Consider the following 26,389-nt stretch of genomic DNA (forward strand, 5'->3'; position numbering starts at 1 on the left):
TACATGTAGCATTCAACCGTTTGAGTCGATCTGTCACTCACTCTAACCTTCAGGGTAGTAGTCTCGACGACAAAAACTTAAAATCACCCAACCCGTCATAAGTATGCAGGGCGGTGGCGAATCTGCTGGGAAATCATATAGTAATTCATGATAAAACTATCCCCAGAAGCAAAGACATATTATGAGTTCATTGTGTGCAACAAACCGAAATACTTCGTGATATGATAGTAATATGATAATGAAAACGTTACATTGAAACTGATACGATGATGCATGAAGTACTTTCAGCTTGCCAAATGTATATAGAGTAGTCATGGGGTAGCGATCAGTATCCCTGACCTAAAGTCCATGACCGACATCCGCGAATTCCTCGTAATCGAATCGAACATTCTAATAATAAGTGTGAACCGATTGTAAGAAGGGAGTTCGCCGTATTAAAATTCATGGCATCACAGAAATGCATCCCGTGACAACGCCCCCTGGACAAACAGTGGTAAGTAAAGGCTTCACTGGAAACACTCTAGACAGACACCCCACTCACCTTGACTTGCTCAAAGTTTGCGATCGCACGGTCGAAAACCCACGCGTTATTCTCGAGGCAATCTACGGCGTACTTGGCATTAAGACCCGTCCGCTCGCAGATCTGCATGATCAGATTACGCTGTGGTTCAGACTAACCAAGTCAATGGTGCGGAGATGAAGACGTAAGTGAAAGTGCATGGACAACGGAAGCGAACACTTACAAATGTTGATATGGTGTGTTCTAGCTGCACACGCGCGCCGGCTGGGATCAATGAAGATGATGATGCGATGGATCCCGTTGGTTTTTGTTGTATCGGAATAACATCCCCAGCTTGCACACGCATCGGTCCTGGATGCCATGCATCGTGGGTCGAGTATGCTCGTACAGACCACTGGTCTGACAGGACCATAACGTCCCAGCCATTTAATTTAGCCCTGTCAGATTAGTCATTGTGTCAATGGCAAATGCCGAGCGCACACGATGAAAAGGCGGCTTACCGAGAACCTGGGGGTGCGGGAGCCAGGACAAACGCCCTGTCGAATGACCGAATACCCTGCGAAGGTTCTGCAAGAAAGGAAAAAGTCAGCTGTGAACACAATGACGTGGGATCGAGGAAGAGAGAATTCGAAGACGCGAAGGTCACTGCATCGCAACCAAGGCAATAGAGCATAGGGATGTCCAGGCCAGCCAAAAACTTCCGCGTGAATCGCGGGTACATACCTTCTATGAATTGCCCATGTAGGGAAATGAACAGTTTTAAGTTCTCGCCCTGACCCACAGGCCATGCATCGATGCAGAACTTCTCTGGTGAACCAGATACGTCATGTTTCGTTTTTGGTAGTGTCGACATGGCTCGAATAGCCTCTTCGCTACCTAGGTGGAGGCTGTTAATGACTTTGTCACCGCCACCTCCCATGCGATTAAGATTTCGGGAGCCATTGTTGAGCCAGAGACCCCAATCAAGCTTGCGCTGATTGGGCATCTCTTTAGATACGTGAAGGCCCTGTATACGTGCGCGAGATGGAATAGCTGTATTACATGAGAACGAGAAAGTTGCTGAAGGGTGGTATGCATCGAGAAGGGTAGCTCGTTGATCATCAAACAACGGGAAGAACCTAATAATTTTTTATCAGCAAAGATACGAGATATAAGATAAGATGACGCACCGAACGAGGAAATTGCTGACAATCGAGTCTTCAACACCCGTGATAAATGATGGCCGCATTTCATATGGAAATGTGGTTGCAGTAGCCCGTTTTTCTGTTACGACAGTAGACGAAGGTCCGGGAGCGTCGAATGCTATAGTAGCAATGGCCTCCTGATCCAGCATTATCAATGACGTGAAACGCCGTGCCATATCACTGAATGTCGTTAATTAAATGACCCTGATGACCTCCTGTCAACGTACCTCTTGTACTTATCTCCCCTTCCATTCTGAATCTCCAGTTCTCTTAATGGATTTCCGAGGAGTATGAGTTCTCGCAAATGCTCGAGCTTCCCTTTCCGCCCGGAGATAAAATCGATATCTCGCCAAACCTTGAGGTTATTATTTTGCAGTGATAGATTGGCGAGTTTAGGAAGATAGTGCGCTAGCGTTGAAAGGAGCTGACCGGAGCTGATGTTGTTATTTGCGAGAGACAGCGTTTGGACCTATCGGTTAAAGCATGAAACTCTACCAGAGTCTGGAAACAGAGGTTCGACTTACAGCTGGTCTCAGGTGCGAGGCTAACTTGAACAAAACCGAGGCCTCTCTTACTGAGGAAGCAGGGGCGCCTGGTGGCAACAAGTTGTGTTTCTGAATCTCTGGATCGTCCATCATACTCTGCCCATGATATCAACCACTAAGATTCCAGCACTACGTATGTGTCTACTCACCTCTAGGTTCAAGAACCTCGATTCGGGATTCCACCGTCTGTTCACAAAATCTTTCCACACTTCTACTGCTTTCACTGGTGTGTGCGCCTTGCTAGGCGCTACACCTGCAACTGCCGCTGTAACGGCGTTCCTGCGAAGCCGCCCCACCGTCGAAGCGCCGCGGATCGTGAGAATATCTGACGCGCCGCCTGGTTGTGTCCGTGCAGCGAGCTGTCCATGTGCGAGCGGCGGTGGGTGCCAGACATTTGTAAGCGAGAGTTTTACACAAAAAGGAGACGAAGAACGGATGTAGATAGACAAGACAATGGGAAAGGCAAGGGGTGATATACGACGGCGATAGATACAGCGACGTACAAAAATCCCAAGTCATAGACATGAAAACATTCAAAGGGAGATCAACTAAGCTAAGAAATGCGAACGGGGAAAGGTCTCATATTTACCATGCTAGCTCGACCAGGGCCGTGAGGCTCCTTGTAGGCATCAATCGGACGTGTGCGGTGTGTGCGGATCTTCGAGGCGCCCTTGCGACCACCAGGTTTGTCCACTGTGGCATCTCGCATGCGCGTGTCGCTGTCGATGAGGCCAGCGCCCTTCAGCGTGGTGGTTGCGAGCGTACGGCTCGATGTCGGGCTTGAGAACATGATCACGTTCGTTGACAACACAAAGAATTATTGTTTGTATAAAGTTGTCTGTGCAAGTGCTGGTACTGGGGATGGTGGTGATGGTTCAGGAGTAAGAGGCGGCGGCTGGACTCTGCTGTGGCCAGTTGAATCAAAAACGGAAGGTAGGCGAGCGCTTCCGACCAAGAGGTGACAAGGCTGACTCAGCACCGTGAGTGCGCTTTATTTAGTTGATGACTCCACTAGGTCACGGTGCCTAGACTCCCGACAAAACCATACTGGTATTTAACATCGATCGTGAACCATCCAGGGTCATTGAACAACTTGAAGGTTCTTAAACCTTACGCGTTAAACTTCACCTCCGTATATCTACAACCTGAGGGCCCCGGCTGATGGGTTCTTGCTATCATAGCACAGGATACCGGCGAACCATCCTTCCTGGACCAATGGGACTGCGTAGTGCACGGGAAACAGTCTATGGTGAAGGGTTCCTTCAATTCTTATGCGCGTTGTGCTCATAGTTTGAGTTTAAATTGTATCGTGCAAGTCACGTTGAATCAACATATCCCTGCCGCTTATTTCAAATGGTGTCGCGGCAGCTGGACTGGTTTCTGTGCGATCAACGTACACAAACAGGGTGAAAGTGCTGGGATTGATATGGAAATTGCCGGTGGTATCTTGACTGGCATGGCCACAAACACCACGATGTTTGCTGTATGGGCCGGTGTCAGTGAGCTGGCCACCGTCCAATAATAAAGCACCCGTTGATCAACTTCTATCGATTGTTGCGGAACAGGCATTGTTCTACGAGGAATTTCAACACATCAATACAGGAATCCATGAAACGCGTCAACGGGTGCCATACCTTCTAGCAAATTAAGGCTGTTGTGTTATTTCGCTTGTTCCTGTTCAATCGCCGCTCAGGGTGGTTCAACTCAGGTGCTTCGGCGACTATGCAACCAATCGGGGTGCACCTTTCCATCTGTCGTCATCAAGTCCTTCAATTTGAACTGCGTAGGGACGCGATCAGCTAATCGTCCACAGGCCCGGCCGATGCTCGACGAATACTTCGCTCCTAATTAATGCATGCTGGCGTCTAGTTCTGCGACATTTCTGGCTTCTCCTTCCTAGCTACTACCCGTCGTCGTCGTCACGGGGTAACCACGGAACAGGATGCAGGGTAGTGTTTGCAGGCGCCATGACAGATACCTTCATACGCTACCCCAGAAAGTTTCTGCCTCTATCTGACTCTTGTTCTATAGTGATCCATATGGTTTTCAAATTAATATCCGCAGCCCACGTCAAACAGCGGAAATGACATCGCACAATACCACCGGAATTCGTTGCATGAATGTGCTTTCATGCTATAGCAGATCGGTCTGATAGGCCAGGTATGTTTACCGCTTTGAACGGACTGGCATTGCATGGCCTTGTGATCATCTGCGTTTCTGCGTTTGCCAATTGCGGCTTGGCCTTCTGGCATAAAGTATATAACTCCAAGAATAAAGTCTTCTCATTAACTAGTGATTGATTCTCTTCTCATCATGTCGCTAGATCATTCTCTACCAGTGCAAGGCCACCTGTTTGATATTCCCACTGTCAGTCTTCTTTCCTGATCGTCATACTACCTATCGCTGACGTTAATGTGGTGTTCCACAGGACTTTCACAATGATCCCACTGTGCACGCAAGCCCTGACCACACCATCTGTCTGTGGGACGTCGGCGGGGGCATACCATGCGGCGTGTGCATCAACGTCTTGGATCTTTCAAAACACGTACGCATGCATGGAGTGAAAGGGCCTGGGGATTTGGAGATACAGTGTACATGGGATGGCTGCGCAAGATCCCCCATGAAACGGGAGAGCATCGTTCGGCACATCGAGGAAGTGCATGTACAAGTCAAATACCGATGCAGCCAGTGTTGGGCTTCTTTCTCTCGTAAACATACGCTTAGATCCCATATCTTCAAGGCTCATTCGCACGTATCTTAGTACATTTTCCTGGTTCTTTGCACATTCATTTCTGTAAATATCTCCTACACCTTAGTTGTTGTAAAACCCTCGCTCAGGATATTCTACCATTCCTAGTAATCCGTAATATATTCTATTTGGATTCGTAGATTCGTACCCATCTACTTGAATAGCATCCTAATATTTTCATAATGTTTGAACTTTGATGTGCCTGCTAATCCGAAATGTCAATGCTATGCTCATGGTCAACTCAGTGGTCATTATCAAGCGCTAAATGGTCCCGAACCGGCGGCCGGTCGTCCTAGTAAAATATCTGAGAGGCTGTAGGCGAAACCTTTAGAATATCTCTGGAGGTGTGTCACTGTGTGTGTTCCGAGAGTCTATGACCAAGCCGCCGGCCGTTGAAACCGATTGGGATTCTCCTTCAGGCAGAGGATCGTAATCTCACACCACACAGCGAAAAAAAAAATGAGGAGCATAGCCTCGAGCCTGTTCAGAATCGTCCAACCAGTGAACGAGACTCCTCATAACATCCTCCTCAATGTTAATGATGATAAATCCAGGATGACCACGGAGATGGTACTAGTATTATTCGGAGTCCCGAGGCCTTAACAGTTTAGGGCAGGCCATATATACATATTAAAGCCTCCAAGGTCCTGCCAGCAGCGGCGCCTTGACCCTATGCTTGGACTGCAACCATCAACATGGAAGTGTTTGAAGCATATGAAACAGAGTACTAGTGTGCGTGTTCGAGGTTTAGCATATTACTACTTTTTTAAAAACAAATCAAAGTTTATTGTCTTTGTGGTAAGCCCCTTAATCACAGGGAGCTTACAGTTTACTCCTGCCTGTATGAATGTACTGGCCATATTACTTGCATATTTTATTTGCTCGAACTTATTCCCAATAATACAAAGTCCGCGAGCCCTGCGCGGTCGCAACAAAATGATTTTACGATAATTCTAGACAGGTGAATACAGGGTCTGCAAAAAGCACAACACATCGACCGACCATATACGCGATATCTACACGTAGAAAACTAGTGTCTGCACTGGGCTGCATCGGTATCAAAAAGTAAGATAGCAAATTATTGAGCAAAGGACTCCCGACCAAGTGATAAAATCAGTAAAAACATGTCAATTAACCATCTCGGCGCCCTCCGTTCGGCTGATACATGAACTGATGTGTCGATCCTGAAGATGCAGGTTTCATCACAGGTGCTGGTCGTGTGCGATAGTAATTTCCGCTTCCCGGGCGATCTATCGGGTTCGTCGAGGTGGATATAACAGGTGAGGTTGTAGCAGCAACTGTCGGCATTGGATATGGGAGAGTACGTGTTGGCGGCTGTTGGTGTAGTAGTGGCTGCTGCTGTTGCTGCTGCGTTTGTGCGTGTCGAATTGCTGGAGAAGGTTGAGTGGACCCTGGTGCTGGTGTTGAAGGTGTTGGAGAAGCAGATGCTCCCTGTGCGGATTGAGAAGCAGACGTGGGAACGGTATTCGGGACTGGAGTCTGATGGGGAGCATCTGTACTTGTTGGTGTGGGAGCTGTAGGTGGAGGGCGCTCAAGTTGGCCATCCGTCTCCCGTTTTCGTTTCGTTCCTCGTGACGAGGACTCTTTCAACCCTAGCGAGGTTGCTTTTATCAATATTTGGTGTCTATCAGGCCGAGTGATAAGCCCCTGAAAGAACTGATGCGACATGGAAAAATATTTACCTCGTGCGAGAGTTGCCCCATTTTTCGCATAGGGCATCCCATATAATTTCCCCGCTAGCGTTACGGTGCTCCTCAGCAAGCTTCTTTAGCCTTTCCGTTTCTTCTTCGGACCAGGCACCCTGGTTTCCACCACTTCCCGCAGCACCTCCTGTGCTTCCACTCGCAGAACCTGTCGCAGGTGTTGGGCTTGGCCCAGGTGGAGGTGCAGGAGGATAGTAACCCCCGTATCCGCCATAGCCATAGTATGGTGCAGTGGGGTATGCTGGAGCGCCGTATGGGTATGCTTGCTGATGACCCAGTGAAACAACAAATGATTGCGGATCCGAAATTACTGGCGCTGTAGTGATGGGGGATTTGCCGTTTGTAGAGGATGTGGATGGCCCAGGTTGGGGTTGGGGTGGTGGTGGTGGCGGCGGTGGCGGGATGGGAGCTGGGTAACCAGGTACAAAGTATGGTGCAGGTGGCGGGTGTGTAGTTAATCGAGAGGGAGATGCCAACTTTGAGAAATAAGGACAGGACAGACTTGACAACCAAAATTATGTGACTCACAAGGGTATCGCATATTCTTTTCGCTTCACCAAGCATGGCCAAGGGATCTACTTTAACGCCAGGGCCCATCTGGTAACATTGTGCAATAACAAGGGAGGGTGTAGCTTTCTGGGCGAAGTTATTTCAACACCTCAAAATCACGCAGCGGACGCTTACAACAAGCTCTTCAGCCGCTCCATAGAACTCTGCACATAAGTTTAGCACACGCCACTGAAACTCATAATACTGCTGATTGTGTGGTTGTATCTCTCCTGGAGTAGGAGAGGCGGTATACTGGTAGAACCCGTGTTGTGGTGGGGATGCCTTTGTAGCAGAATTAGCTGGCTCCTTCAAGTCAGTAGCTGACGCCCGTGACCGTCTGTTTTTTGATCCACGGGGCCGACCAGGACGCCTTTTGCGTTCTGAGTCTTGTGGCGGGTCGGGTTGTGTTGTACCTGCACGCTTTCCAGCTGCAGTTGTACTTGATTGATGTTGTGTAGATCTAGACATGACGAGCACATACAATATGAGTATTTACGAATACTTGCAATCAGACGCGCGTCATCATAACACTTTACAGTAATTACGCACCCAACGCCAACCTCGTGATCGTCGTCTTCACGATCAAGTTGCTCTTCGACGACACCCTCGTCTTCATTCTCTTCCTCTTCTTCCTCCTCCTCGTACGTAGGCACTACGGGAGGATGAAGTGCATGGGAAAGCGGTTGGTAGTGCTGTGGATTGTCCATGCACACGCTCCGGGTATGTGATACAGGGATAGATAGGAATAAAGAATAGCAAAGTTTCGCCTGTTTATTTTTTTTGAATATCTCGGGGTGGTTGTAATCCTGTCTGGCGTTGGGGTTATGTCGTCGCCGTGTGAATAATAAATCATCAGATTATTCCCATGTATACATCTATTTGGCACAGGTTTATTTCTTTCTGCCGCGACGGCACAACATCAACCTAGAGGGTCCTAGGCTCGTCGTCAGCGCTTCATCGTGTTTCACGACTAGTAATCGAATCACTAAGGCCCTGACACTGGGGTCTAGCTCCAAGCTCCACGCGCACGTTTTAGGTCTGGGTGCCAGTCCTCCAGCGCCAGCGTCAGGAAAATCGTCGTCATCTTATTTTGGAGCAGTACATATATTCGGAAACTCGAAATATCAATTCTCGACACACTACATATCCTCCGCACAAAGTGCGGACATCACACAATCGCTAAAGATAACCGGAGCGCTCTTAACAATTTTAAATATTTGAAACGTCGCCCTGTGAACGAATCAGAGCGCTAAAAGACGTCTCGGGACTGTGATCGGTTCCCTGGCAGTACTTACTGATATGGGCTATCAAATATCGCAACAAGGCTGTGAGTGTGTTCATCTGATGGTATCAAATTGTGGATGTCATTCCTGCAGCAATTCGATACCATGGAGTCAACTGCAACTGCGTTGTACTTGAACAAGAGCGCCAAAGGTACGTAAAAGCGCGGAGATAACCCTGGCGGCAATCAACACAGGAACCATTATTTTTTCCACACATTTCGCATGGCAAATGCGAGGAACAATTGACCACCTATCGCAACCCCCACCGAGCTTACTGTCATCACGCTAGCTTCTGTTCTCGAATTTCGCCAATCCAATGAGACCGTTTCTTGCTATTTTACGAAAGGCAATATCGCAACGTATGACCGTCACAGATATGCATCAAACTGTTTCATTTGCAGTCTGCGCTTCATGGCATCAAATTAGACTTGTAGCCTGACTTGTGATACCATGGACAAGTCGAGTTTGACTACGTCGGCACTCTTCTCTTTCCAAGACGTATGCGGACTGGTTACAAGTCTAATGAAGTCTATCAATACCATCTCATGCGCGTAGCTCCTCATCACACCCCCTGTATCTAGACATAACGCGCAAGACATCACTCATCTCCTACATGAGATCACTGTCATCCTTATGACCACTCCACTTTGGACTGACAACTGATGTGTCAGAACAAGGGGTGACCAGGCAGATGTACCCTTACATTCCGTCGCACACTTCTATGATGCGCTGACCGTAGAAAATATGGCAACTGGGTTGAAACTCAAGAGGGACTCCACCGTAAAGGCCTGGAGGATGGATATCTTCGTGTTGCGGATCGTGGAGCCCTTTACCTGTTTCTACCGCCTTTCCATCTTTTGCGTCAGTACTGTTCAAGCGTGCTTTGATAGGGGGAAATTTGAAGCCACTTGGGTATGCAAGCACCGTGCGCCTCCCCTCGTCAAAAAGTGGGGCCCGACAGATCTCGCAGGAGACTTTGCACGGGACATGATGACAGGCCTTTTTCGTCGTGGTAGAAAAGAAGTGGAGAGCATCACTAGTATTCTGCAGAATGCGAACACTTGTCTTTGGAAAGATGACCGCCCACTGAAAGGGGGCACCGTGCAGCTGTTGGCATTGTCTGCAGTGGCAATACTTCGCATCGAATGGGTCGCCCGCAAAGGCAAACCGCACCGCGCCGCACCAGCAGGACGACTCATATTTTGTCTTGAAGAGCTCCTCGCCGCCTACACTACGCGCTGGCAACCAGTTGTATGGTGGCTTTGACATCCAAACTTTCTCAGAATCACCGCTGTCGAATGAGGGGATAGGAGGAGAGCCGCGCCAGCCGGTATCAGGAATAGGCTTCTTGTCATCCGAGCGGTCAGGATGATGATGGAAGCAAGAATAAGGCCTGGTCTTTGTTTGTGATTCTGGATGCATCGATGAAGGTTGATCGTGAACGACATCGTAACATTTTGCTCACTTTAAAAGCTCCGAAGTGATGTCACCTGATTTTGCTTCCGTTTACATAAGCTTATGTGAGCGTAGATGGCCAAATATAAAATTCTCAAACAAACTCTCAGTGACCCTCAAAATGCACAGGCATACCCATCGCAGTGAGTGCTTATGTGCAGCAAGTAGGCTTGGCCTGCATCTTCGTTCCTAAAGCTGAAGACAGGCTTTCGATCTCTGGTGCTGTAGGCTTCTTTTCAACCACTCTTGAGCTTGTCCTCTCGAAATGCGAATCACCACCCGTGTTAATTGCTTTCTTGGCCAGGAAGCTGCCAAGCCTCAATGACCACACGACGAGGGTATCCCTCAGGAGGACCTGTCTTGGAGCCAAGCGTGGCAGCTGAAGAAATGTAGGTTATAAATGAACATAAGTTTACCGGCGCATGGATGGCGCATTGACAAGCCAGCTGTATATTTGACATTGGATTGCCCGTTTATATCGTAAGCGTGTTTCTTCCTTCAGGTTATGTCATTTGACGTACTCACAACAGTCAGACATGGTTCCTGCATCAGCTCACCCTGCAACGATTTTATTTCCCTCACTTGATTGCAGGCTCTCTCTCACCCAAAGCCGCAGGGGACAGGCAGAAATATATGACACAGCGAAAAAAAAATCTTTCATTTCCAGGGGAGTATGGAGCTGGAGTCGTCATTCGATATCTTCCTGTTACGAGTTAGGCTCATACATCGTGTGCTATGTGGGCGAACTCGGCGTTTGGACTGGGATACCGTATTATTTGGCGCACTACCTGTTCTGCAGCAGTTGCAGCCGCTGCAAACCCTCATGTTCTACATCGACACGCGAGTTGAAATTAAATTGTCTGACCAGCATGATTTATCATATCATGAATTTTAAAATTGCTTTGCAGGTGTTAGGCATTCCTCTCAAGAAAACAGTTTGGCAATAATAAGAATAGCAGGCGTATAAGGGGTGAGTCTTCGAGTATAGACCTTTGCCTTTTATATTGCGGCGGAAAGCCTTGCCTGCGGATGGTCCATTGGCGACGGGGTGCATACCGTTGGCGTCGGGGGTATGTACTGATATCCGTTGGCATTGAGAAGTTCATTATAGGATTTCTTGCTGGTTCTCGATGCATTCCTTTCTTCCTCCCGTTGGAATCGAATATGTGGCTGCCGGTCCCGATTCGTTTGCTCCCGCTGGCATTGGGATCTGTGGCTGGCAGACTGCCGGTTCCGAGAATCCGGTCCCGTTGGGTTGGTGTGTCGAAGCACTTTCTGGTCTTTCGAAGTCGTGCTGTCAGTTGGGCAAGTGGCCGGATTAGCAACTAGCATGTCACCTTAGACTTGCACACAAGCCGAGAAGTCATTGTGCTGTCGATTACAAGTCTTGCTAGCACTTGCGAGAATTTGAATAAGTTGCTCATCCGTCAGATGATCATCGGTTCCAAGAGGGCGTTAATTACCAAGCGCCCATAGAATTCAGATCCTCATCTTTGTGCTCCGCGTCCGTTGGGTATGGCTCTTTCTTCGCCGTCGGTACTTCCACAAGCGACGGTTCTGATTCCAGTCACCTCCGTCGGATGTACCGCTCTTCTATGAATTGTGATTTGCAAACGATGGTGCTTGTTTCAACCCCATGATCTGTTCTGCGCACGCGACTTTCATCCAAGATCTCCAATCGTCGCATTCGCTCCCAACCACTACTGACGAGATCTTTGTTTCATCAGAACCGTGCCAGTATTTTCCCCTAGAGAGGGCGTAAGTAGAATGTGAGATGATGGGTTTCGGGATCATGATGTCGTTTGCGATTCACGCACGTTTCTTATCTTGGCAACAATGAGCTGCATCGATTTCTAGTTTCCCGTTGCGCATATAGGATTTTTTGGACACAGTCGACTCCTAGTATTTCGGTACCGGCGTTGATGGCTTTTCTTGGAAATAGATCATTTAGCATGTGAGGCATAAGTAGGTAGTAGTACATCAGGTTACAGAGACCAGTGTTGAAATTGCGTACACGTTCCAAAAATAGCCAACAACTATGGCCTACAAACCATTAACCCCTCCTCGTACAGGCCCACCATGTACAGTGAGCCGGTCCTCGAATCCCTGAGTGTCGTGCAAGATGTCCCAAATACACTTCCGTCGCTCTGGAACAGTGTTTCTACTTCCCATCCTTCACTAGCGGGAACAACTTCTGATACCGACAACGGCGCACGTAAATCGTATTTTCTGTCTGCTGCATGTGCGCTCTTTGCGAAATGCGTTTTGTTTGAAAGGGGAGTGAGCGAGACGGCCCAGCTTGGCGCGCGCGCATCTGTTTTGTTGGCAGCAACGGCAATGAGAGATGGGAAATGTGGATGCCCTGTGACGATGAGTGCGCCCTCCTCGTCAAACATGATGTTGTCGTTGAAGAAGGGGAGGCTAACGGTCTCCCTGTATTTGAGTGCATTTGTGGTCGTGTTGCGGTCGTAAAAGTAGACTTGACCGAGAGAAGTAGAGGATAGTGCGAGAGTCGTGCCCTCTGGGGAGATGGCGACGCCATTGGCGAAGGCCACACCGAGAGCGGCTATTTCGTGCGTGATTGTGCCATCAGGGTTGACTGTGACATGTGCAAGCCAGCTTAGGGGCAGTCCAGCAATACTCTCAACCAGCGGCAGGGCGGGTGCAAGGGGGAAAGGAAGGCGACGAGTCATGAGATGGTCATTGCTGACGTAGAATGACGTCTCGCTCGTTAGGGCCAAGGCATTAGGAGACACAAACCAAGGCGATGAAAGTGTGCGTTTCCAGAGTGCCTGTGTTGGAGTATCTGGGGAAATGGTGAAATGTTCAACTGTTGTCTCTTCGCGTGCGTGATTGACTACATAGAGAACAGATGGGGCCCCATCCTGAGAGGGTGTGACTTCCATCCCGAGTGGGTGGAAGTTATGTCCTTCCGGGTATCCATCCAACTCAATACGCTGTAGGCTATTGTCTACTGTATCAACCAGCCAAAGGTAGGCCCTTGGTTCGGGATTGCGCAGGGGACCCATGACTGTGTTCCATGCCTTGCGGTTAGGGTCGCATCCCGCAATAATGAAACGGGCAGTTACAGTGCCACCTGCGTCCAGGTGGTCCCAGAAAGTCATGTCTTCGCAGTAATCAAGGGTGTGGGCTGGCTCTTGAAGAATTGTGCAGTGCGTCTGGACATCGCCATTGACATAGTATGATGAGGGTAGTGCAGGAAGAGTGAAGACGCCATGTTTAACAAGACGACCACTCCGATAGATGAATGTTGCCTGTAAAAAATGAGACACGATCTCATTGCTTGGACTGAACACATACTAATAATACAGCAAGGACTGTCAATACTCGGGAGAGCATGACTGGCGTTTATACTAAACCGAACTTAACATCATGCTTCATCCGCATGCTCACCCGAACTAGCTTAGCAGACTTACTTACCTATATGCAAATAGAGCACCAACGAGATACGGAATGATGGAGAAGAGAACAAAGTAGTGCTACGGCAGCGGGCGACGTCGGCAAGAGAGTTTAACCAAAGTCCCAGCCTAGTAGTAGGGACGTATACACTTGTTTGTGTTGGATCATGTTTTTTTTTTTCCACTGAGGTCATCTCCTTCCGAGTCTCGGTCAGGTCAACCCAGGTGGAAATGACGTGGCGTCGATGCAGCGCTCATGCACAAATCACAGCACAGGATCGGCCGCTACAGTATTGTCGCTCGCAAACACGGATTCAAATTATGCCTGAGTCATCTTGCGTCGATTCATGCTGCATCCTGGGCAGCCATATTCTGGATGATACCCCCTCGTCTACACATTCTCAAGTTATTCGCTTTCTCATCCAGAACTCCAGTTCAGATTTCGTCTACAAGCCTCTCGCTGACCATGACCTTGACAGCATGCGATGACCTTCATCTTACCGTAAAATCTCGCATCCGACTCGGGCTCCGTAGGGACGCTCCTGCTCGCTCAGCAGCCGGCCGTACTAGTCCGAGCCCAATATGAAACTTTAGTAACGGGTATTGCGCAGTCAGAAGGTCCAGGTTACCGTGACTGTGCCGTGATCTAATCACTTTGCCAAGAGGTAACTTTGGCCCATTGATGGTAGCAGCGCTTCAATTGAACTGCAGGCCATCCGCAAAAATGGAAGCCAAGGGACTTGATGGCTGGTTCCGTCTGTCATGTCTTTATCTTACCTGCTTTTTCGCATTCTTTGGCTCACTATTTCATTTGTATCATATATTGTAAGTCGCAGTACGTATTGGTGTGCGATTTTATGATCCCCATTTGCACTTGTTCGAAGTGCCGGTCAAACGCACCGTTTTTCGACGAGGTGTCGAGTAAGAATGTCAAGAATACCTGAAACTTCCAAGTACCGTAATAATTAAAATCCACGCTAAGAGCTCACCGCATTGCTTCCCACAGCATATGGAATCCCCAGTATTCTCAGTGCTCACTATGTATTTTGACAGCGAACATACACCCTAACGTTGTAATCTTCTGTTTGCCCACGTGAAAACAAGTGTCGGTGGCAAGAGTTCTTGTTATCCAATGTAGTTCTGACGTGTTTCGTGCTCTGCAGACATGGCCAGTTACGTAGGATTTACGGTGGCTCACATTTGTACTCCGAGTGATTGCAGCCGCCACACACTTACTAGGTCTAGGCACTCGTAAGTATACCCCGCGGACGCGAAACTAGTAGGTTTGCTAGGTCAATATCTAGTATATTTCTTACAAACAACTTGATCTGGCACATGAACGCATGACGTTTCCATATCTTGGGTACGAAATACCAAGTCCGTCACATAACGCTGCTTCATCTGATTATCCTAGACTCATCTCCAGAACCACTCGATCAATATCGTCAAGACAAGGCGACCCTGGCACTGACAGGGACCCCTTTTTTATGTCCGACTCAGCCTGTTTATTGGGAGCCTTCTCAATAGCGCGGTAAATGTGGGACCTAGGTGCGCATCCTGGAATGTTTGATGCGTAGAACACGTAGCGCCGAGCTTATTTTGTACCAGATGGTGGGGTTGAAGGATCTGGCCAATTGGAGAAGGAAGCGATCATTTTGTACGTGCAAATGAAACCTATCAAGGAATGGTCAGTGCCCGGGGGGTCGGGGAGTTGTCACTGGCAAATTAGTATTTACGGATCGCCTATCATTGGTTCGTGTGGGAACATGAGGGTAACGGCCTCGCAGATTTCCGTATATCATCTCTTATATCGATCAGCTATAGCGATGTTGATTTCGTCGGCATACATTTTATGAGTTCTTCGTGGCAAGAGACTCAAGCTGACACGCTCCCAGGCTTAAACGTGAGTGCAAGTCCTACTATCCAGTTCAAATCGCTGACGGGCCCTCATCTCAGTACATATATGGTGCAGTCGTTTTCTATGATCAGTCTTTCGACTTGAATGGTTGATCCCTTCATGTCATTTTCCCCGATAGTTGCACTCATAACGCTTTGGGTGAGCTATGCTAGTAGAAGTGACTACGTCATCGGCAGAAACTTATGTTTTCTTTGAACATCAAGGTGTATGACTACATACTGTGCCTGCCCGATACGGCAAGTACAAATTTTGAGCGTCCGAGAGTGTTCTGATTTGTAGTCGATACAGGTCAACTTTCTCGCCGATTCTCGATGGGGGCTCAGCACATTTCTGTATCTAACTTGCAGCCACTTGCCACTTGCCTTCATGTTACTGAATATGCTTGGTAAGTGTTCGGTGCAGAATTTCATTTTTACCTCTCTCATATTGTGATGTTTCACGATCACTTTCAGTGGTTTTTCAGCCTGATGCCCCACTCCATGTATGTGCAACCAAGTCGAAGAGTCGCAGACATTAGAATTCAACCCATCTCAATCATAGCTTTGCCGCTCTTATAATATCGCTAATATTTGTCAGTTTGGTACTACTTCGCCAGACATGTACTGACACCATACTCAATACTTCATCAGATATAGGGATAGTGACGATGACTTGTGCTGAGTGTAGGTCCAGCAATCGTACTATTCAGCAGAGATTCTGCGTTCTAACATTTACACCGAATTCAGGCATCTTCGTGGTCAGGGCATATGCAGTATGGGAACGGGGGAGATGGTTCGGGACGTTGGAGACTTTTGCAGTTGTTGTGAGACCAATATATGAGGCTATGGCCAACTCCAGGTAACGATATCTGATTCGTCTTTTGCAGGCCTATCTAGTGCCAATTACGGTCAGCCTGCAACAATTTAACTCGAAAATCTCAGGTATGTAGATATTCGGGTTGGACTCTTCGCCTGCTTGGTCCCTTACCTATAACATACAGAGCCATGCTGGATCCCTGGCGTTACCGGATATCTGGATACGGAGACAAGCACCAGAATATATGTAGCATTTGGCTTGCTGGCTATGGCTGAGCTGCGTTCGTATTGAGAGCTGCTGCTAACATGAGCTTGAACTGACTGCGTGCCTTTGCATGCACATAATTTCAGAAACATTGTTACTTCTGTGGTATCGCGTCATCAAAGGTCTTGGTGGCTGGGGCATGGACAACCGCCTTATGCGTGGTCTCATGAAAGATAATCTGCTGTACTGTAGCTGCGGCCTTGGTTGGTGGTTATAAACGATCTGATATATTTACTTGCTAAATCTTCCAGTTTTTTCTGTCAGCGTCATTCTCAGCACAGTTTTCTTTCCAGTGAGTGAACGCATGCATTCGAAGTCACCCCATTAACAAGAGACGTAGTTTACAGTTGGACACATGCTTTTAGAGTTCGTCCATGCTCAATTTGGAGAAAATTATTGTTATTCATTCGACACAGGTTCGAGGTTGTTGTTCAAGCTCTCTTGGTCACGCGAATGCACAGGAACTTTTGGAAATCGAACCGTGCCTTTGGCAATATTCCCACAGATATCTCCCTCACAACATGGATGATGGGAGCTTTAAATTTTGCGTGACGGTGTGTTCCATCCGTCAAATCATCATGATCGTGTAGCTGACACCAAAGCGATGAAGAGACAAATTTGCTTTGAAGCGTACCTGTACAAATTATAGATGTGACCATTGCGCAGGCTCTTATACGAGTGAAGGCCAAAAATGGACGGACAATATCTATGAAAAAGAAGTCGAGTCGTACTGCAACATGTGACATATATAGATGTTTTTGTTATATTCATGAGACTGCAATGCCTCATACCAGGTCTGGTGCGGTCATGGCGTAGTGGCCAGAGTCCTGACTCACAGGTATGTAGTCCGCTGGTCGTAGTCCGTCCTCGAGAGATAAAACTACCAACCACCACCTCCCACCTTGAGAGGTTTGGCCTTGAGTTTCCCCTCCACAAGTCATTGACCGTCAATCTTGACTATGAAGAATGCAATAATAATACACGAGCGCCAGACATGCACCCATTTGCAGAATATTATGCACCTTTTTAATGACATCTATTTCATGAGACAGTTTTTCATTATCCTTCGCCACGGCCCAAGTGTATTATATGTTGAGCCTTTAGACAAACGAGAATGTCAATAGTTTTGGGAGATGCCCTATAGTTGTTCCTTGAGAACCAATAAGATGATGAGCAGGCGTGAGAAAATTATCCTTGATGATTCTAAATCGACCTTCTCGATGCTGCAGCGCTGAGTCCTGACTCCCTTTGCGTAGTATCATCACGCTTTGACTCAGGCAAACGTGGGTGGCACATTAATATTGTGTATGGATGGGCGTACAATACCCGCGTAGGATCTAGAAAGGGATCACCATTCTCTACACCCTCACCGTAGTCACGTCATAGGTCAAATCCCTAAATGGTCCACTTCGGTCAGTCCACTACGGCTATGTAGTGTTTCGATTGTACGCTGCACCACCCACATCTCTCAATAGAGACCTTTGCGGATCAAAAGGCTCAACAATGGTTCCACAGTTTCGTTTCCTATATATTCAGCTCACTCGCGCTCATTTCTGTCTGTCAGAGCTTTACTTTCTCCAAATCACTGGACTCCCTATCTTTGCTCGTATCATAGACTTGCATTGGTGCGCACTTTTGCTCTTAAGACTGGTGCCAATCTAACCTATGACCTTCATAGCATCATGTGTAAATTTGTAGTGCCCATTCGTACTTGCTCAAAGTGCCACCAAAACGAACCACTTTTCGACGAGAAGGAAAGGCGGCTGTCGCATATCACTGAAAAGAATGAGGTACAACAATCATCTATTCTTGCAAGTCATATGGCTCATTGCGTTCCCGACAGCGAAAGCTAACATACATGGCACCTCCCCAGGACTGCTATTCGCGGCGGTGTGTCTTCAGCAGTGAACACCCTGTCACTTGGCACGCCTGTTGGATCACTTGTAAACAAACGTCAGTGGCAAAATTTCTCTGTCATGTGTAGAAAGTTTGATGTATTTCGTGTTCGTAGACATGGCAAAACACGCAAGATTCGGGGTGGCTCACCTTCATATGTTTGCCACAACTGTGCCTCATGCCCACAGCGGCATAGCTCAAGATAGCCGCCTCGTGGCGTGCTTCGTCGACGGCAAATTGATTGATTGGTTTTCTGGGTTAGCAAATAATATCTGATACATGGTGTTTGTATACATATGCGATACCCACTGCGAAATACCATCCATTTAGCTTTCAGACTCGATTTCACTCAGATCGGCGATGGACCACTTGGCATTGTTTCGGGTGGCTGGTTAGTCTTCAGATCATGACCCTCAACATGGTTTGGTGAATCGTTGCTTTGGACTGCCTCTTAAATATTGTTGACTTGTATGGCACCTAGGTACCCGGGAATGTTTGATGCAGCCAACTAATGAGCACATGTATCTCTTCGGATCTGAGCTTATGCTCCACTTTCTAGCGCCAGGGTCGCATGGTACTGGACAATCAAAGGCATACACATAATTGAAGAACCTTATTGATTATATCATATGCATGAACCCTATCATTGTTTCATGACCGGGATAGTTGCCGGCTGAGCAACGTTCCAAAAATATGGATGATGACACTCCACAGCTCGCAAGATGTGCATGGTTTTCTTGCATATGCCTATGCCTGGGCCGTCGTGCATGGATTGCATAATTCTGTTATATATGGCAAGTGACTCAAGCTGACCTGCTGCCAGCATTGAAATATTGAACTCAAACATGAGTGCAAGTACCGTTATCAAGTCCAGGTCGATCCTGCGATACCACTGATGCGCTTGTCCCAGTACTGTTGCAATTGTTATCCGTTATTAATATCAGTTGCTTTTAGCGGTTAATTTCTCATGCTGCTGACAGTTGCATGTGCTCTAAGGGTCAAAATGAACGACGGACGGACAGATACACGAGTCGGATGAGATAAAGCAAATCAATCAGATCTTTATTATCACAAACGGCTTTAGGGACTCGGAATTCAACAAGATTCTGCCATACCAACAGCGACATTTAATAACCACACGACAGACACCTTGGTAACTTCCATCCGAGCATAACAGACACGATCTGACACATTTCCGCTATGTTACACGAGGCGCTTTGCTGAGAAAAATTGCCCCTTGACAGCGGGGGGAAAAGATATCAGGGGTATTTACGGACTCACCGGAAGACAGGCCAATTGAATTAGGTTGTCTAAGTCTCCCTGAGAGAAATGTAGCGCAAGAGGCACTGAGGCATCCGCAGCACCAACCGTGACTGCAAAAAAATACGATCAAGCGCAAGGTACATCCTTGAATTAATACCCATGTCAATGGCTACGCACCGGCGTTATTGTCATAAAATCAGCCAAGGAGAACTAAGAATGTAGGACGGCTGCGGCATAGGATAGGAGCCGATGGATGTGTTTTCGATAGATCTCGAATCTCAATCAGAAGTCGGAAAGGCCGGACACTCAGGCTCAGGCCTTCTCGCGTTCGGTAGATATCGAACCGAAATTGTTCACATTGCTACATGGCAACCGTACGTTAGCTTTAGGATTAAGAATGGTGTAATTCACAGGCAAGAGATTCTGCACCTGCGCTTCATCACATATGAAGTTGTGCACATGTCGGGGTGCAAATGGTGGAGGCTAATATTCGTGAATCCCCGGAAGCGAACAACAACATGTCACATGTAAACGAAGCGGCCCGCCGTCTGATTCAAAGGACGGCTGCAGGCGGTCCAGGGAGTACGGATTTTGAAGGACTCGGAGAAATCTTATCATCCGATGTACTAGTACTTACTGGCCAAGGCAAGGTTTCAATTTGTACCGGATCTTGCAAAGACGCGCGCAGCCTTTGCTAAATACCCCAAACACACATACCGGCAAACGTGAGTTGTACTTCCACAGCCAAATTGTAACCGAGACGTTTCACGAAAGCGCAGACCCCATTCTTGCCTCCGGTTATCTGCCAATATCATCAGCATACAGTACTACCTAATCGACGTTTAACAATAGAAACGGTCTACATAAGTCAACCGAAAACCCGGAATTGGCTACGAAAAGGTAAATAAATGGACATTATGACGATCCATGATGGGAAAAAATGTGTCGCAGGAGAGCAGACGTACAGGTGTTAGGATAACACCAGAAACGAGAACTGATAATAAGAAAAACAGATAAGACAAGCAGATGTACGTTCAGAATATATTTGGGATGAATGATCTGTGTTCTCGTCAGCAAATAAGGACAAAAGCTAGATGGGTAAACACTTACACTGCACTCATTCCAATCGCGAATGCCGCGACGCCCCATGCAAATGATTTTTGCCTTGGCTCGAGATGGAACCTTCCAACCCGCTTGTTTGTTGCAATTTGCCTTTCTTGCACTTCTGGTTCCTTAAACTGGAACCTAAATTCTGTACTCTCATCTTCATCATCCCTCGCGCGCTTCAATGTGTCGGTCTCCATCAACGGTGTATCTCTCTCCGCCTTCAACCGCTCAATCAACTCCTTCTGCTCGGCTATGTCCTGAGACATATTTGGGTGCGCAATTTGAATCGTCTCCGCCTCGTCTTCCACAACAGTCTCGTCAGACCCCCCCGGAGTAGTAACCTCGATGATTCGCACGGCTCGCGTAGATGACTTGGGCTTGGGAGACTTGCTCGCCGGCGAGATAGGTGCCGGTGACCGACGTACCGGCGAGCGAGGCGCTGGCGATTTGGGCTTGACGGGCGATCTGGCAGGCAGGGAGGCAAGTACTGGTGCTGGACTCTTTGTCCGCGCCGACCGGCGTGGAGGAGGTAAGGTGGAGGGTGCAGGATCTGCGACCGGTACAGGAGAAGATTCCCGCCTGCGTTTGGGGGTCGGAAGTGTGATTGACGGAGCAGGAGTGGGGAGTGTACTACTTGCAGCAGGAGACGATCTTGGCACCGCTTTGGGTGTCGTTTTTGTCGAAGAACGACGGTAGGCTGCAGAGGGGTCGGGGGTGGCTTTGGCGACATGGGGAATGACACCCCCCAAGCCATATGTTTGTGCAAATTCAGGAAGGAGAGCGACCTCGGCGCTGACCCATGTTCCTGCAAGACGCACTATGGTAGGTTCCTTAGCGGAGCCATTGTTCCCAGTGAGATCGTAGGTATCCTTTACCCAGACAGTTTCGCGACGTTCATCGGCTTCAGAGGCTGTGGGGAATGCGGCCCGGAACATAGTAGTCAGACTGATGGCACCCGTATCAAAACGTCTCAATATGAAAGCATGACCGCCAGGCTAGAAAAGATTGATCTATCAACTATTATCAAATTGAACTTAACCGAACGTACTGTAGGAATCTTCATGCGCCCCACCTTAGGAGGGGTCAGCTTGTGATAAGGATGAGATAATCGGCAAACGTACCAAAACCTCATGGCCATCGCGATCCAGCGACTGATATTTAACAGGAGGCAATTTAGAGAGGTCGACTAGGCGAGGGTCAGGATGTAGACAAGCATTTTAGAAAAGGACTTACGAGAAGCGATATGAGGATTCTGGTGTTTGAATGGAAGATCAGGTCGTGGTGGTAATATCGTTGGAGGCATCGTAGATGGTGACAATGTCGAGTATTGACAAGCTAGAAGAGATACAAAGTAAAGACTTGGGAAAACAGAACCGTAGCTGCAAATATAAAACGGTGTCACGTTTAAAACGCGCCGTGCGAAAATCAACACTTACCATGTGGCTGTGTAAACCTCTAGTTTCGCACTCCGCTTTTGTTCTATGCTCTTGTACATGGACCATACAGTGGTTGTGGTCGTGACCATCATCCTGGGACATAATGGTGCTCACACTCTTGTTATCAGCCTGTTCACAATTGTGGTTACGGAATGTTATGATTTTCATCCACAAGACAAATGACCACACCTGGTTACAGGCTTGGGCTGCCTGTAACCACTTGTGCTCATTACACGGTCTCAAATCGTTACCAAGTAGTAAGTACTGACCCGCGGTAAAGTTGGCTTACCTGTACATTGTGTGCCAGAATTTGGACAACGTCGAGGTTGGGTCGTACGCGCCCAATGACGACGATTGAGTGGATAAATGATATCATTCTGCTCGTATCTGTAACTACCAACCATCTATCAATAAACCGGAAAGCGAATATAAACACCTATATACGTATACAAAGATAACACATACGACACACTGATTTTCCTGTTCCTCTGGGTAACTCACAAAATTTCAGACCGTCCGGCCAGTGCTTCCACAAGGTCCTTGATCTCTGCCCACCAAGCAGTCTTTCCTCTGCGGTTCTTCATATCTGCGTGTTGCACCATCTCCTGGACCGGCACCCATTCAAGAGCAGACCCTTGTATTGTGATAACTGCAGCACTTTCAGGCGGGGCCTGCTTCACTTTGCCAACTTGTTTCTGTAGGGCATCATGATGTTCTTCAAGGAATGCCATGCATCGCAAAGATAGACGCGCGGCACGTGCGCGATCCATAGGTGATGGGACCCCACCCTGCAAGGTGTGTCCAAGGGAGGCGGAACGAGAATCGAAAAGGTTACCGCCTTCTTCCTTGAACATCTTCGTCACGACATCAGTGGTGTAGACCGTCGACGAGCACTCGTTGCTGGAAGACCATCTCAGCAAGTTCATTATTTGGGTTTAAAAAATAAAACCAACCGAATGACCATACGACCTTCGCTCTTGCCCTTGGCATCTAGCCCATAGCGGATCTTCAGGAATTTAACGTCCTGGCGAAGGGTGTCAAGGTTCATGCCCTGCTCCGGAGTGTAGACAATGCTGGCACCAGTCTGAATAAGCACACTCATCAAATTCAGACTCTCCGGACATCAGTAACAGATTACTCACGGCCAACGCGCCCATGGTGGCAAGGTACCCACACTTGCCACCTTGCGTCTCAACCACAAACACTCGATTCCTACTCGCACTCGCACTCTGTTTGATCGAGTCGCATGCATCAACAAGCGCGTTCAAACTTGTGTCGCTACCCAAGCTGAACTCTGTCATCGGCACGTTATTTGATATCGTAGCCGGGAGATGGGCCATTGGGATGTGGAATGCAGGGTAGTGCTTCCGCCCAGTCTCAAGGATTAGGAGCGCGTTGAATGCCTCAAAACCGCCGATCATCAGGAGTGCGTGGAAATTATGTTCTTGGAAACGTGCAGCCACTGCACCGAGGTCAACATCTGGGAGGGTACGGTTTGTGCCAAGCTCAGAACCGCCACGGGAGGTCCAGGCATCGACACCTAGCCAAGAAAGCTCGTGAATGTTGTCGTCAAGCAGACCGCGGAAGCCATTGTGCACTGCAAGTGGGTGATGACCTTGCTTGGTGCAGTAACGTACTGCAGCTCGGGTGGCCGCATTCATACCGCCAGCTGGGGCGCCCATGCTACGTAGAATGAGTCCACATTCTGTGAGGTATAGTGTACAAGGACGTACTGCATAATTGCAACACGCATTCTCTGCAACAAGATATCAGATCAAGCTTGATGGAATATGATAAACTTACTCTGTGGTGAGGCAGTTGCTTCTCTTTGAATAGCGTCGACGTGGCAAAGAAACCCTCCAAGCTCTGGTAAAACTCGGGGTCACGCATGGACATTGCTTTTGCGAAGTCCTTTGCGCCGATTGCATCAGCTACCGCACGGGTCATCGCCACCGCCTCCATGAGTGGCACACGGATTATTTTATTCTCCCTTACACCAATCATGTACGAAGGAGTGTCAGGCGTGGCCTCTAAGAGTGCCTTAACGGCTTCCTCGCCTTGTAGTGTCGGCTGAATCGAGCTGCAATGAATAATAATGAACGAATGAGTCACGAAGACCTACCAGAATCCGATCGAAAGCGCAAGGCCTGCCACCACGCTGGGTGTGTCCAAGAGTTGTGACACGCGTATCAAGCCCAAGACGTTCAGCAAGGACTTCTTTGACGTATTCTGCGCGAATAGGCTGAAGATTCTCATCAAGCGCACCCTCAGCGACAATGACGATCGTTTTACGCTTGCCAGCTTCTCTGTGCTGTAAGGACGGCTTGAGACAATAACAGAGATTGAAAGGAACTAAACTTACGCCACGTATGGCTTCACACATGTCATCCTCCCAGGTCCCCCCAGGGATAGTTTGAGGCGGACGTTCAGGGATAAAGATAAAGTCTGCACCAGAACTGAACTACCATAAGCATTGTATATCGGCAGTAGTCACAACGTACCTGACGCCAGCAAGCAAGGCGAGCCAGCCGCAGTGTCTCCCCATCACCTCCAGCACGAATGCGCGCGAATGACTTGCAGCAGTCGAATTAATGTTATCGATGGCTTCGCAAATACGGTGTAATGCTGTCGGTGCACCGATGGTCAGATCGGTCATGCTCATATCATTGTCAATCGAGCCAACAAGGCCAACGATCTTGAGATGTCCGTGCTTCTCTGCCTGCTCTTCTGTGATCACACCCTGAGTGAGCAGCTGTGACACGAGAGAAGGCCATTCGGAGCGAAATAGGTCCGCGCCGGTTAGGGAACCGTCACCTCCACAGACGGCAAGAGCATCAATTCCCTCTTTTATTAGGTTGCGTGCAGCAGACAGACGACCTTCTGGAGTACGAAAGGCTGCCGATCGAGCTGTTCCAATGAGAGTACCACCCTGCCGCGTAATAATCAGCATACATGTGTTGTTGGAGAACATCCACATACGCACCTCAGCAAACCAACCTCTGACATCATCCCACCCCACACGAACGATATATCGACCTTTCAATGTGCGGCCATGGTGATGATCACCTGTTCCATCTCGTAGAAGGTCACCATCTCCAAAACGGAGATTCTCCATAAGATTAGTGGGTACTCCTCGATGAGCGCATTTTAGTGCAGATAGATCAGCTGGAAGCTCTGTATGTAATGAATGCGCCTGCGTGTTGCCCCTCACGAGCCCCTCGTATCCTTCCCGTACAATCCATGTTTCGCAGCCTCTGTCACATAAATGTTGGTGGAAGTTTGTCACAATGCAGACGTGGTGATCGGAACACACCTCAAGATGCCGATCTTGACAACGGCACGGACGACAGCATTCATGCCAGCGCTGTCGCCTCCCGAAGTAAGGACTGCGAGCTTCATTTTGCCTGTGGATTGGGACATCGCGGGCGTACTAGCGGATGAAGATGGTATTTAAGGTGCTTGACGGCGATTGTGAGATATTAGCTACAATGGCCTGATCCAGTGTCGTATGGCTGTATCAATTAACAGTCTGGGTTATGGCAAGCCGATCCAGGCCAACTATAGCTAGTAGAACGTATCGTATGATATACACGCTGAACCGACTTGCACATTTTCGGCTACCATTCATATCGGCCTATTTATGTAATTTATTTCCCCGATTTATCCATCGAACGTTCATCGACGTTCAAAATGATGGGCATTTCAAGCTTGCTGTACTACAGTACTACAAACGATTTTCTTGCAGGGCTTGCGACGGCAGCATCCTAGATCTTGTTGGATTGGTCAGGGTACTGCAACCCTCGCGCGCACCGCCTCGGCACCGCCTGCTCCCTTCAGTGAAGAACTAAACTGCTAGCCTTCTTAGGTGACTACGAGGAGTCTTCCGCTGCGGCGTTGTCATATCATAAGGACTGTCTAAAGTTGCAGCTGTACGGGTTCAGAGCGTGTCGCAGCATGCAGTAGTCGTAGCTGCATAGGAAATCGCCAGTCTCTATGAAGTCTACGCAGACTCCGCGCCAAACTCTAGGTACACGTCTGGGGAGATGTCTATGATCGGAGTTCCGCGCGGTCAAAGGTCTGTCTTCATCATCGCAACCACCCTGCCGTGTACGTTCAGCCACCATCACGCATTCCGCCATCTATGTCAACCCGTCATACCAATCTTGTCATCCTTTCCGTCACGGTTCTAGTCACCTGGAGAGAGGACATGGCAGCCGTAGACTGGGATCTGCACAAACGACATGGAGTTGGCAGGCGGGTAGGAAATAAACAAACGCAGAGG

At 48.3% G+C, this 26,389-nt stretch overlaps 9 protein-coding genes across 9 annotated transcripts; 3 read left to right on the forward strand and 6 right to left on the reverse strand.

Moving 5' to 3' along the window:
- Positions 1-52: 52 nt before the first annotated feature.
- F5147DRAFT_698479 (uncharacterized protein) lies at positions 53-3,194 on the reverse strand. Its single transcript, XM_041437556.1, has 10 exons — positions 2,839-3,194; positions 2,399-2,608; positions 2,229-2,345; positions 1,932-2,173; positions 1,690-1,884; positions 1,244-1,638; positions 1,021-1,087; positions 744-957; positions 542-673; positions 53-479 (listed from the first exon to the last, which is right to left on the reverse strand). The coding sequence occupies exons 1-10, from the start codon at positions 3,037-3,039 to the stop codon at positions 450-452; spliced, it is 1,803 nt and encodes a 600-aa protein (XP_041292161.1). The 5' UTR covers positions 3,040-3,194; the 3' UTR covers positions 53-449.
- Positions 3,195-4,167: 973 nt separating this feature from the next.
- On the forward strand, positions 4,168-5,167 carry F5147DRAFT_213550 (uncharacterized protein). Its single transcript, XM_041428631.1, has 2 exons — positions 4,168-4,616; positions 4,678-5,167. Exons 1-2 carry the CDS (start codon positions 4,563-4,565, stop codon positions 5,008-5,010), a joined length of 387 nt encoding a protein of 128 aa, XP_041292162.1. The 5' UTR covers positions 4,168-4,562; the 3' UTR covers positions 5,011-5,167.
- A 711-nt stretch (positions 5,168-5,878) lies between these two features.
- F5147DRAFT_698488 (uncharacterized protein) lies at positions 5,879-8,086 on the reverse strand. The gene is made up of 5 exons (XM_041437557.1): positions 7,821-8,086; positions 7,407-7,731; positions 7,251-7,358; positions 6,702-7,198; positions 5,879-6,643 (listed from the first exon to the last, which is right to left on the reverse strand). The coding sequence occupies exons 1-5, from the start codon at positions 7,976-7,978 to the stop codon at positions 6,130-6,132; spliced, it is 1,602 nt and encodes a 533-aa protein (XP_041292163.1). The 5' UTR covers positions 7,979-8,086; the 3' UTR covers positions 5,879-6,129.
- A 1,167-nt stretch (positions 8,087-9,253) lies between these two features.
- F5147DRAFT_746066 (Mss4-like protein) lies at positions 9,254-10,142 on the reverse strand (the record flags this gene model as incomplete). The annotated part of the gene is made up of 3 exons (XM_041439811.1): positions 9,254-9,357; positions 9,424-9,966; positions 10,124-10,142. The coding sequence occupies 3 exons, from the start codon at positions 10,140-10,142 to the stop codon at positions 9,254-9,256; spliced, it is 666 nt and encodes a 221-aa protein (XP_041292164.1).
- Positions 10,143-11,936: 1,794 nt separating this feature from the next.
- Positions 11,937-13,627, reverse strand: F5147DRAFT_753659 (uncharacterized protein). The gene is made up of 2 exons (XM_041440259.1): positions 13,331-13,627; positions 11,937-13,284 (listed from the first exon to the last, which is right to left on the reverse strand). The coding sequence occupies exons 1-2, from the start codon at positions 13,367-13,369 to the stop codon at positions 12,046-12,048; spliced, it is 1,278 nt and encodes a 425-aa protein (XP_041292165.1). The 5' UTR covers positions 13,370-13,627; the 3' UTR covers positions 11,937-12,045.
- Positions 13,628-15,201: 1,574 nt separating this feature from the next.
- Positions 15,202-17,440, forward strand: F5147DRAFT_698510 (uncharacterized protein). Its single transcript, XM_041437559.1, has 16 exons — positions 15,202-15,331; positions 15,385-15,394; positions 15,465-15,484; positions 15,550-15,582; positions 15,635-15,731; positions 15,799-15,827; positions 15,887-15,917; positions 15,976-16,008; positions 16,072-16,148; positions 16,212-16,266; positions 16,326-16,421; positions 16,492-16,608; positions 16,657-16,697; positions 16,746-16,771; positions 16,822-16,959; positions 17,016-17,440. The coding sequence occupies exons 1-15, from the start codon at positions 15,281-15,283 to the stop codon at positions 16,955-16,957; spliced, it is 852 nt and encodes a 283-aa protein (XP_041292166.1). The 5' UTR covers positions 15,202-15,280; the 3' UTR covers positions 16,958-16,959; positions 17,016-17,440.
- Positions 17,441-17,601: 161 nt separating this feature from the next.
- On the forward strand, positions 17,602-18,894 carry F5147DRAFT_698520 (uncharacterized protein). Its single transcript, XM_041437560.1, has 4 exons — positions 17,602-18,030; positions 18,084-18,195; positions 18,249-18,358; positions 18,417-18,894. The coding sequence occupies exons 1-4, from the start codon at positions 17,909-17,911 to the stop codon at positions 18,505-18,507; spliced, it is 435 nt and encodes a 144-aa protein (XP_041292167.1). The 5' UTR covers positions 17,602-17,908; the 3' UTR covers positions 18,508-18,894.
- A 1,401-nt stretch (positions 18,895-20,295) lies between these two features.
- On the reverse strand, positions 20,296-22,082 carry F5147DRAFT_698523 (uncharacterized protein). Its single transcript, XM_041437561.1, has 5 exons — positions 21,905-22,082; positions 21,793-21,857; positions 21,720-21,743; positions 20,675-21,666; positions 20,296-20,623 (listed from the first exon to the last, which is right to left on the reverse strand). Exons 1-5 carry the CDS (start codon positions 21,972-21,974, stop codon positions 20,599-20,601), a joined length of 1,176 nt encoding a protein of 391 aa, XP_041292168.1. The 5' UTR covers positions 21,975-22,082; the 3' UTR covers positions 20,296-20,598.
- A 522-nt stretch (positions 22,083-22,604) lies between these two features.
- Positions 22,605-25,506, reverse strand: F5147DRAFT_578113 (phosphofructokinase domain-containing protein; the record flags this gene model as incomplete). Its single annotated transcript, XM_041431429.1, has 10 exons — positions 22,605-23,007; positions 23,061-23,191; positions 23,250-23,790; positions 23,841-23,863; positions 23,911-24,177; positions 24,230-24,418; positions 24,470-24,563; positions 24,609-25,036; positions 25,091-25,361; positions 25,421-25,506. The coding sequence occupies 10 exons, from the start codon at positions 25,504-25,506 to the stop codon at positions 22,605-22,607; spliced, it is 2,433 nt and encodes an 810-aa protein (XP_041292169.1).
- Between the last annotated feature and the right edge of the window lie 883 nt (positions 25,507-26,389).

The sequence above is a fragment of the Suillus discolor genome (genome assembly GCF_016758755.1).
Source record: "Suillus discolor strain FC423 chromosome Unknown F5147scaffold_32, whole genome shotgun sequence".
In the NCBI taxonomy this organism is placed as follows: domain Eukaryota; kingdom Fungi; phylum Basidiomycota; class Agaricomycetes; order Boletales; family Suillaceae; genus Suillus; species Suillus discolor.